The following is a 12,101-nucleotide window of genomic DNA, read 5'->3' as shown; positions in this document are numbered from 1 at the left end:
AAATAATTGTTTGTAGTATATAAAACAATCATAAAATTGCCATTAGGAAAAATTATAGATTACAAATGATTGATTATTGTCCAGCAATGTATTTGATTTCTTATAGCAAATTCAAAGTAATAGGTAAGAAAAGAATTCCTTGTAAAATAATAATAATAATAATTATAATTATAATACTACATACATAAAATTATTGTATTTGACATTTCTGTCACTTCTGGCTTCTGTGTCATTTGCCCCCTGACTAAGCATTTAAAGAATTTAGGGGAAGCATTTAAATAATCCTGTGAATGCACTTAAAGAATGCAGAATCGAATCGTTAATCGAATCAAATCGAATTTAATTGTGAATTGAATCGAATTGAATCATTCTAAATTTGCAAAAATCGTTCTTGAATCGAATCGAAAAACTGTGAATCGTGAATCGAATCACTGTCTACACAGCCCTAGTCTTGTGTCTTGCCCTCAATATACCTGTTTGCCATTGTTTGACCCATGCCTGTTATGAGCACATCTCTTAATAAAAGCATGCACATGGATCCGCTCGCTTCATGTCTCTGTCGCCCCATAACAATTGTAGACTCAAAATCAAATATATATATATATATATATATTAAACAAAATAACTATCATATCATTTTATATAATTATTGTATATAATTTTATCAGTGTTTATGATCATGGCAACAAGTGACATTAATCAGTTTCCCCCTCTGGGGTGATAGCATCATAGAAACACCTTTGAACAACATATTAAAAGGTGAGGGTAGGTAAACATTTCAGAGAAGTGCAAGTTAGTATTTAGGTAACACTGGATACTGAGTTTACTGTGACTTCATTAGGCAACATATGAATCAAACCTTTAAAGCAATAAAACAACTCCCTTCGTAATAACAGAATCCATCTGCAGTAAGTATGTGTTGCTTTACATAGTCAACTAATACTAGGTAACTACCAAATATTTCCTATTTTTACAACATGTTTATATCAAATTCCTTGATATTTCTGTTTACTATGCAATACTTCAGTGTTTCCATGTTTTGCTAAAATTCTGATTAATTGTGCTTATATTAGCACATGACAAATAGTGTGGACTGTTTAACCTGTTTAGACAACAAGCAGTTATGTAAAATGTCATACATGGATTTTACATGTGGACATCATCTGTATATGAGCACAAAAAAGTCATAGAATGCAAAATATCTGGGTGATATGCATTTTACATCCTAGAGCTCATAAACAATATTTCCATGTTCATTCTTCAAAGCACAAAGCAGTAGTCTATGCTGAAATTTTATAAATGAATATGATATGTCCAACTGTTACTGTTTGCAGGTTTTGTGCAGGAAATGGACAACCTGACATTCAGACACAGTATTCTCCTAGTGGAGGGACTTCAAGTTACACCTCAGTCTACCTATGTTGTTTTCACATTTCTTCTTTTGGTTTATGTCTTCATAATGGTTTCCAATATTGCACTTGTAATTCTGATCTCAACAGAGAAGAATCTACATCATCCTATGCATTTCCTGTTCTGTAACTTGCCAATGAATGATATATTAGGGACAACTGTCATTTTGCCACGCTTATTGCAGGACATTTTAAAAGAAACGTCAGAGCGCTATATGACATATGTGGAATGTGTTGTTCAAGCATATTTTGTGCATATATTTGTAGCAGCATGCCATTATGTTCTTATAATCATGGCCTTTGACAGATATGTGGCTATATGCAATCCACTGCGATACACGGCTATAATGACCAATAAAATGGTGGTAAAATTATCAGCATCAGCCTGGGGGCTGTCGGTACTTATGGTCACAATTCTGATAGGACTCACTGTGCGACTGTCTCACTGCAGATCTAAAATTGAAAATCCTTTCTGTGACAATGCCTCACTGTTTAAACTGTCCTGTGAGGATGGTGTTGTTGTTAATAATGTGTATGGAATCATTTATACTGTGGTTTTATTTTCCTTCTCAATTCTGTCTATATTCATAACATATGGCAAAATTGCTAATGTATGCATAACTAGCAAAAACAAAGCACTGAACAGCAAAGCCATAAAAACATGCAGCACTCATTTAGCTGTTTATTTAATCATGCTTGTTTCTGGCTCCACTTTTATTTTTCTCCATCGTTTTCCTCTCTACTCTGAAAGCAGGAAACTAGCAAGTATAATGTTCCACATTGTACCACCAGGACTAAATCCTTTAGTATATGGTTTACAAACTAAAGAAATAAGACAGAAGTTTGTAAAATTTTGGTGCAGAGAAAAAGGAGCATCTTAATGTATTATATTATTATACACTGGTAACAGCATTTAATGTGTTGAGTCAGTAACTCCCCTTTAGAAATACATACAATGCTGTGATAATCTTCAAATTCTGTCTTTGGATCCAATCATACAAGTGATGTTTTAGGAATGTAAGTCTTTAGTAACTGCTTTGTAACTTAACTTTTTATTTATTTTAGGGGCACTAAATCAGTGTCTTCACATGGTAAGGTGTTACAATATATTTATATTTTAAATAAAATATCTACTTACATAGCCTAAATTGTATTTTATATAATTTCTTGTACCCTTTTTCATTTAGAAAATCTACTGAATAAATAGTTTTTTTTTTTTTTTTTTTTAATGGAGTACATATTATTTCACCTTATAAAACCAAATGTTAAGGGAATAGTCTTTATTTGAGTTTAGTTAGTTATATAATTATAAAATTTGAACAGTATCTACATTACACTTATACCTTTGACCATAGTCAGAGTATTTTCTTATCAATTGAAACTCTTCTGTCTGAGATTCTTCTGGCCCAATAGCTCTAAGTGTGATTAAATAATAATAATAATAATAATAATAATAATAATAAGCTACATTACTATTGCAATATGCACAATAGTACAATCTAAAAAATTATATTTCCTAAAATACAAAGCAAAATTACAAATTTTGATATTTTAATTTCTTAATTCCTTCACTTGTAAGAGTTAAACCCCCAAGCTTTTATTTTGGTGCAGGGAGACCTTTAAGTGACCTTTAAGTTTAAGTTAAGGTTTATAAATGTTTCTTCTTATAGATTTGTGTTACAATGTGAAATGTTTACCTGTCCCCAAAAAATATTGGAAATTATGCTTATGTGAAAAATCATAACTAGCACATGTTGTGTTCTCAAGTGCACATTAAACTCAAAGCACATGCAAAAATTTAGTTTGCTTGTACTGGTGAATCAATACTGCGGAAAATGAGTATTGAAACCATTTCAAACATTCAGAATCACATACTGATTAAGTACAGAGTAAGGCCCAATCCCAATTCTACCCCTTAGCCCTTTCCCATCCATTTCGCACGTTCACGTGAAGGGGTAGGGGTGTCTCGATTATTTTTTGGTTGGAGGGGTAGGGGTAAGGGGAAGGGCCAGAAAGCCCTTCAAACAAAGATTTTTCGGGACCACACTTCAAACGAAGGGGTATGAATTATCTCATCGTAAACCGGCTTCAGCGGCAACATGGCTGCCCGAGCGAACAAAAAGACACATAAATGTAAGCATTTTTGGCATTAATAAAGATTTTAACGAAAAGTAATCATTTGTTTTATGTTACATTCAATCGTGAGTTCATATTTACGGTCATGCTAATACGGTTCAGAATGGTTGTGTGCTTTTAAAAACATGCAGTTAGTGCAGAGTGTAAAACTGAATGGACAGCAAACAATGTTTGTTAATTACAAAATATGCATCATAACAGATTTATTTATGGGGAAAAAACAGTGACAGGTCTGTTTGTTACTCTTTTTGCAGGTTTTGTGTAGCACAACTAATGGACAACCTGACATTCACAAACAACATTCTCCTCATGGAGGGACTGAAAGTTACACATCAGTCCTCCTATCCTGTTTTCATCCTGCTTCTCTTGGTTTATATTTTTTCCAATGGGATGTAACATTGGTCTTATAATACTGATCTCAACAGACAAGAATTTAAATCACCCTATGCATTTTCGGTTCTGCAACTTGCCACTGAATGATATCCTAGGGAACACTGTCATTATGCTACGCTTACTACAGGACATTTTAATGGAAGACTCAGAGCGCTATATGACATATGTGGAGTGTGTTGTTCAAGCTTACTTTGTTCACACATTTGCAACTGTAAGCCACACTGTGCTAATGATCATGGCCATTGACAGATATGTGGCTATATGCAATCCACTGCGATACACAGCCATAAAATGGTGCTTAAACTATCAGCATTAGCCTGGGGGGTGTCAGTACCTGCAGTGACAATTCTGATAGGACTCACTGTACGCCTGTCTCGCTGCAGTTATAAAACTGAAAACCCTTTCTGTGATAATGCCTCACTGTTTAAACTGTCCTGTGAGGACAGTGTTTTTATTAATTTTTTTTATTAATTTTTTTTTCTACTGTGATTATGCTTATGTAACCCTTCTCTAAAGGGTAAGTACACACTAGGTTCGGATACACAACTCAGAGTCACTGAATTCTAGTATAGTGAATGGCACAACCAGAAGTTATTGATAACCACACAAATGACCATTTTGCATGAACTGTATTGAAGTAACAAATATAACAATTGTTATCACAAGAACATCAATAAAGTGTGGTGCGCAATCAGTGTATGTGTCTCCTTCCTTTTTGCTTAAAGTTCCTCAGTCCAGTCTTTCAAATGACCAAAAATTGTTTCCTTTAGTGGAAATCAGTTCTGTCTTTTGGTTCCAAAAAACAAGGTAAATCTAAATAAAAATAAAAGAATTCAACAAGAAAAATGTTCTATCCAATCCCAATCTGGAATTTAGGAGAAAGGGAAAAAACTGCATTCAAGGGTCCACTGAGATCCTACTGCACAGTGTTATCACATGAGACATCCAGCAGCAATCGATGACTACATGGATCCAACGATCAAGGGTGGTTGGCTCACCATCTTCCCTCCGGAAGAATTCAAATGCATACAAAAAACCTGGCCTGCAATAAAACAGGCACATCCATATCATATTACTCAATCAACTCACAATCAATTTATATGGACCTTAATGTACATTAAACTCTTTTTTAAACATTATTAATGAATTTAAATCATGAATTCAATTCCTTAAACATTCACAATCATGTGCTCAATTCACTCAACATACATATTTGAGATAGATAAAGCTCACAGTGAATTTGCGTCAACGACATGATTTCACTCTAATTAATAATATTCAACATAGCTTTTAACTATGCATACAACTCTTACATCAAGTCGATAATACTCACGTTTCTCAAATCACAAAATCACAGTACGTGTCCTCAACCATGCATTAAAATGGCTGCTCAACATTACAGCATTTGTTTGTACACATCGAGGTGATAATTCTTTCAAAACTCACAGAAATAATTTGATCATAACATGAAAAAAAAACATTAGAGACAAAATACAACAATATGAATCTCCTCTTTTAACTATTTAGGAGTTAATGTTAGATCGTTTAAACTCTTTAAGCTTGTTCACACTCACCGAGATTCAAGTTCACACCTGACAAAATACAGCTTCAATCCAATGGTTCAAGTGTTCATGAAGACCTCAATCATCTTTTTAGAGTGATTATCAGTTTGCAATTTATGTAAATACAATGCATTTATAGAGTAATCAATTCAAACTTCCCTGCATCTCCACAACGATTATCTCCTCGAATGCTGTCTGACGCTCTGGGCTCCAGCGTTCTGCAAAAGGCTCTTTTGTGTTTAAATAAGTTTTGTCTCTAGCTGTTACCCTTCCCCATTTCCGCTGATGAGGAAATCCAGCTGTGAGGTTAGTCAGGGGTTTGACGACTTTTGAGTAATCCTTTATGAAACGTCTATAATATCCTGAGAATCCAAGGAACGATCTAAGTTCTTTTAAATTCTGGGGTCTCGGCCAGGTTGTTAACGCTTGAATTTTCTCAGGATCTGTTCTTACGCCTTCTCTAGAGACAACATGTCCCAGGTAGCGGACGGATGTCTGAAAAAATTTGCACTTATCGGGAGACAACTTTAGTCCATAATCTCTGAGACGGTTAAGTACATGCAGGAGCCTGGTCTCGTGCTCTTCCAAAGTGTCGGAGTAGACAACCAAGTTGTCTAAGAAGACAAGAACCTCCTTTAAATGGATGTCCCCCATACATTTTTCCATTAGGCGTTGGAAAGTACTGGGAGCATTAGTTACCCCTTGAGGCATGCGATTAACCTCCCAGAAGCCTACAGGACATACAAAGGCCGTCTTGGCCTTGTCTTCTTCCTCCATCTCGACTTGATAGTATCCAGACTTTAAATCCATCACAGAAAACCACTGTGATCCAGCAAGAGCAGAAAATGACTCTTCGAGATTTGGCAGCACATAGGCATCTCGTATAGTTTGCATGTTCAATTTTCTATAGTCCACGCACAGCCGTACGTCACCATTCTTTTTGCGAACGACGACTATTGGGGACACGAATGGAGACTCAGATTCTCTAATTATGCCTGCTTCTGCCAAGGTTTGCAAGTGTTTCTTTACTGCCTCGAAGTCTCGGGGGTGGATTGGTCGTGGTCGCTGCTTAAAGGGAGTAGGATCCATCAGCTTTATACAATGTTTTATTTTAGTTGCATGGCCGAAGTCAAGAAAAGGAATTCAACCTTTGTGTTATGCGGTCCCTCCAATGTTGCGGTAATGGGGATTCCCCAAAGTCTAACTGCAATTCGGGGTCGGGAGTTTGTCTTTGCAGACTGGAACAACTTGCGGCAGTAAATTCCTGTTTATTCTTACAAGAATCTGAAATTATCCTCTGGGGAACACGGAGTTCAGCCAAGATACAGTTACGAGGGAGGACGATATCATGGTCAGTCTCATTCCTCAAAGAACCTTAAAAGGGCTGTGCTTAGGAAGAGTAATGAGGCAATTATCAACAAACACCCCACTAGGAAGGACCGATCCTGAAGGCTGTTCAAGTAAAGCCCATGCTTCATCCTTTGTTGAAGCAGCTTGAACTATGTACCCCTCAAGTAAAGTCTTTTGGCCTGCTGGGAGAACTTCTTGGGTCCGTCCTTTGAATTTCCCGAAGCTAAGTCTACCACTTGTGGCTTGTTTTTGTCTTTTATTCAATGTTCTCCAGACCTGAATGTAGCCACAGCAGGGGGAACTGCTTAGAGTTGGAGATTCATCACTGCACTGTTTGTACACAGCATCCAAAGTGTTGGTGCCAATTATCAGAGGAACTTTACCACTCGACCTAATGTCTGGGACTACTAAGGCAAGGGTAGGTATCTCAGGCTGAGACTGAAGGAAGTCCTTAGGGAACTTAATGCAAATTTCAATGTATCCTAAATATGGCACTTACTGACCATTTGCCCCTTCCACAGTAAGTAATTGATCAATGGGCTGAACAGGCTGATCAGAAAGACAGCGACTATAGAAGGATTGTGCTACAGTAGTTACCTGAGACCCTGTATCAAGTAAACAGTTGCATTCTGTCCCAGATATCTCAACTACAGCAGTGCACTTTTCTCCAATTAGTCGTACCACTTGTGGCTTGTTTTTGTCTTTTATTCAATGTTCTCCAGACCTGAATGTAGCCACAGCAGGGGGAACTGCTTAGAGTTGGAGATTCATCACTGCACTGTTCGTACACAGCATCCAAAGTGTTGGTGCCAATTATCAGAGGAACTTCACCACTCGACCTAATGTCTGGGACTACTAAGGCAAGGGTAGGTATCTCAGGCTGAGACTGAAGGAAGTCCTTAGGGAACTTAATGCAAATTTCAATGTATCCTAAATATGGCACTGACTGACCATTTGCCCCTTCAACAGTAAGTAATTGATCAATGGGCTGAACATGCTGATCAGAAAGACAGCGACTATAGAAGGATTGTGCTACAGTAGTTACCTGAGACCCTGTATCAAGTAAACAGTTGCATTCTGTCCCAGATATCTCAACTACAGCAGTGCACTTTTCTCCAATTAGTCGCCTTGGCAGTTTCCTGCCTTCTTGGACAGTCTGTGTCTTAATTGCACATTTCAATACGCTCTCAGGTATGGGACATAAGTTATGTATGGCCCCTGTGTGTCCCGCGACAGAAGCCTCTACTCGTTTAAATCCTGCATCCCTACAGCACCATTTTGCATATCCCAAGCTTTTTGCTTTTCTCTAAGTTCCTTTTTCTTAGCTTGCACTAATGTTGAGTTTGGTGGATTGCTACAGGAGGAGACGATATGGCCATCCTCACCACATCGGAAGCAGTACCAAGGTTTAGGCTTTGAATGGACCGCAGGAGTTTGTTTTATTTGTTTTGCTTATCAATTTGTTTTGACCTCTTTGTTTTGTTCTCTTTAACAGTTTTCTCTTCTTTAGAAGCCATGAGACTTGCTATTTGTGCTTGCAATTCAGCAATTTGCTTTTGCAGAGGTTGTACGACTGCGGAGGAGCTGTAATTGTCTTCTACAGGTAAGTCAAACTGGGTCAAACAAGGATTACACGTAGCCTGCACAGTGGATGCAACCTTTGCCTTAATCCCAAGGTGCTGTCTCATTCTCTTACTTTTAGTGGCTTGTCGTTCTTCTTCAGTGCGCAACATAAGCAGGAATTCTGGAAACGTTGGGGGGGGTGCTCTTACGTTGTTCAAGCTGGAGGTTCGCAATAAGAGCATTATTCCAACACCCCCGACAAAACTGTCTCAGAAGTTGCCTGTCCATGTCAGTGGCGGCAAGGCCATTCCTTCTCACCACAGAGCTCAGCGCTGTATGAAGCCGATGAAGGAAATCAGATGGCTTTTCCCCTGCATTTTGGTTGAGGTTTAAGAATGCAGCAAAGAGCTCATCCCCATCCGCAACAACAGCAAAAGCAGAATAGAGTAAGTCAAGGTAGGCTTTGGATGATGCCAAGGGTCCTAATGGTTTGACTATGTTGGAAGCTGGAGATGCAAGGCTTCCAAGAATTCTCCTCACCACCAATGCATCGGAAATCGTGGGGTCATTCCTGTAAAGATCCACATTAGCACGCCATGTATCAAACTCAACCTCAAAGTTTGGAATAGGTGTTTTGCCAGAAAAGGTCTTAAGCTTTAATGGGGCATGAGACTGGGTGGCCAATTCGTTGCTCCTGACGACATGTTCTACGACCACGCACTGAACTTCTGAATTGGTAAGTTGACTGGGTGAAAGCATTATGGGAGTACTGGGTCCCAGGACATTATCCGGATTCACAACTGACTTAGGTGGTCGAGGGCTTGTGTTTACAGGAAATGTACACGAATCTGTTTGAATACCCTCACTAGGCGATATTGTTGGGCCACCAGGCAGAAGAGGCCCTTCAGGTTCCATCTGTGGATCATGATCAACCCTCACAGACTGAGCAGTAACAGAATCACTTATTCTACTGAGCTCTTCATGCAGAACATCTTCAAATTGTCTGCCACTCAATTTAGCTAATTCCTTCAGTTCGGACAAATAAGCTTTTGTGGTGGTAATACCACGGGTTTTGCTATACAGACTTGCAAGGCTCTGAATGTGATGGATCACAGTAGGATCACCAAGACAGGGTCTGTGAAAAGGTAGGCCAAGAGAGCTCAGAGCCTCTATAGCAGAGCCATGTTCAAATTCAATTATTATCTGTCCGTAGTACTCAGACTGACCATCTATTATTCTTACAGTTCTTGAAATTTTCCCATATTTCTACAAAAATTCAGCAACTTCTTCATCCACAGCAGTATCTGATAACCCACTTACAAGAACACAGTTTGGAACCTTTAAATTATCCTTAATTACTATATCCATGTTTACTGCTCACAAAATAAATTAGCAATGGTATCGAGATCAATAAGATGAATTATTGCTTACATTAGGCTGCTTACGTTTCAGCATATACAGTTCAATAACTTCAATTTGGTACCATTCAAAGGATATAGAAGGTATTTTGGAAACCTGAATCCTTCAAAGATATCAGAAGATAAAAGAGAGATCTCCTGGCTGGCTCTCGCCACGTTTTACTGTGTAACCCTCCTCTAAAGGGTAAGTATACACTAGGTTCGGATACTCAACTCAGGGTCACTGAATTCTAGTATAGTGAATGGCACAACCAGAAGTTATTGATAACCACACAAATTACCATTTTGCATGAACTGTATTGAAGTAACAAATATAACACAATTGTTATCACAAGAACATCAATAAAGTGTGGTGCGCAATCAGTGTATGTGTCTCCTTCCTTTTTTCTTAAAGTTCCTCAGTCCAGTCTTTCAAATGACCAAAAAAATTGTTTCCTTTAGTGGAAATCAGTTCTGTCTTTTGGTTCCAAAAAGCAAGGTGAAGCAAAATAAAAATAAAATAATTCAACAAGAAAAATGTTCTATCCAATCCCAATCTGGAATTTAGGAGAAAGGGAAAAAACTGCATTCAAGGGTCCACTGAGATCCTACCGCACAGTGTTATCACATGAGACATCCAGCAGCAATCGATGACCACATGGATCCAACGATCAAGGGTGGTTGGCTCACCATCTTCCCTCCGGAAGAATTCAAATGCATACAAAAAACCTGGCCTGCAATAAAACAGGCACATTCATATCATATTACTCAATCAACTCACAATCAATTTATATGGACCCTAATGTACATTAAACTCTTTTTTAAACATTATTAATGTATTTAAATCATGAATTCAATTCCTTAAACATTCACAATCATGTGCTCAATTCACTCAACATACATATTTGAGATAGATAAAGCTCACAGTGAATTTGCGTCAACGACGTGACTTCACTCTAACTAATTAATAATATTCAACATAGCTTTTAACTATGCATACAACTCTTACATCAAGTCGGTAATACTCGCGTTTCTCAAATCACAAAATCACATTACGTGTCCTCAACCATGCATTAAAATGGCTGCTCAACATTACAGCATGTGTTTGTACACATCGAGGTGATAAATCTTTCAAAACTCACAGAAATAATTTGATCATAACATGAAAAAATAACATTAGAGACAAAATACAACAATATGAATCTCCTCTTTTAACTATTTAGGAGTTAATGTTAGATCGTTTAAACTCTTTAAGCTTGTTCACACTCACCGAGATTCAAGTTCACACCTGACAAAATACAGCTTCAATCCAATGGTTCAAGTGTTCATGACGACCTCAATCATCTTTTTAGAGTGATTATCAGTTTGCAATTTATGTAAATACAATGCATTTATAGAGAAATCAATTCAAACTTCCCTGCATCTCCACGACAGATCATTTCATCACTCTCTGCCAATACTCGCTCGCATCGCCCCAGCAAAAGGGCGGAGCTTCTAGTTTTTTCCACCAATAGCAAATTTCCATCTGCTAACACACTCTAGTTACCAGGCAGATTTCCTGATATCAGGTTTCACAGACCAAGGTGACTTAAAAGCAAAATTAATGATAATGAGTTCATACAAATATGCCACAAAACCATTCATATTTTTTCTTTTATAGGGATTTTGCATAGGGGTTACACAGTGTTTTCCGGGACCTGTGTGTTTCTGTCCTTTTCTAGAGTAGGTCCTCGGTGAGCACCCCCTCTGCTGGATTCAGAAACAGGGTTCTCGACTTGCAGTGATTACCTCACTCGTTGATGTTGTATCCAGTCGGTAAGATAGCCCTGGTTCCGGCTTCATGCTTCCTGGATCATGCGGCCAGATCACAGGCTTCTGCGGGAGCCTTCTTGTTCATCAGGCCCCTGGCACGGCACTGCAAAATTTCCTGGACGTCCGGGCTGGGCTTATGCTTTCAGTCTGCCCTGTCTGGTACGCCGTATCTAGGTCGCCCTGAGGGGCTTCCTGGTCACCAGGATATCCCCTTTTGCTGAGGCATCGAGCGGGAAGTATAGGTGGCATTTGCGAGAACCTTCTTGTGAAATGTTGTCTCAGGCAGTGCTCCCCTCGTCTCAAGAGGGTTATCTTTGAGCTTGCCACTCCCGTTTGGCTCAGTACTTCCGGGCATCTGTGAGCAGATGCTTGGGAAGCTCTTAAATCCATGCTATGGTAAGTGCACACGCTAAGCTTTGTGCACTTTCTGAAATCCACATGGTGGTAAGTGTGCACGCTGAGCACTTTGCGCACTTTCT

At 38.5% G+C, this 12,101-nt stretch overlaps 1 protein-coding gene and 1 pseudogene across 1 annotated transcript; both read left to right on the top strand.

Moving 5' to 3' along the window:
- The first annotated feature begins 1,348 nt into the window (after positions 1-1,348).
- On the top strand, positions 1,349-2,536 carry LOC107739906 (olfactory receptor 52N5-like). The gene is made up of 2 exons (XM_016552149.1): positions 1,349-1,697; positions 1,827-2,536. The coding sequence occupies exons 1-2, from the start codon at positions 1,349-1,351 to the stop codon at positions 2,288-2,290; spliced, it is 813 nt and encodes a 270-aa protein (XP_016407635.1). The 3' UTR covers positions 2,291-2,536.
- Positions 2,537-3,643: 1,107 nt separating this feature from the next.
- The window catches only part of LOC107739908 (olfactory receptor 5B17-like), a 17,813-nt pseudogene continuing 9,355 nt past the window's right edge, over positions 3,644-12,101 (top strand).

This window comes from Sinocyclocheilus rhinocerous, unplaced genomic scaffold (assembly GCF_001515625.1).
Source record: "Sinocyclocheilus rhinocerous isolate Xijiao unplaced genomic scaffold, SAMN03320098_v1.1 scaffold2210, whole genome shotgun sequence".
NCBI classification, from domain to species: domain Eukaryota; kingdom Metazoa; phylum Chordata; class Actinopteri; order Cypriniformes; family Cyprinidae; genus Sinocyclocheilus; species Sinocyclocheilus rhinocerous.
This window is presented reverse-complemented; position numbering and strand designations above follow the sequence as displayed.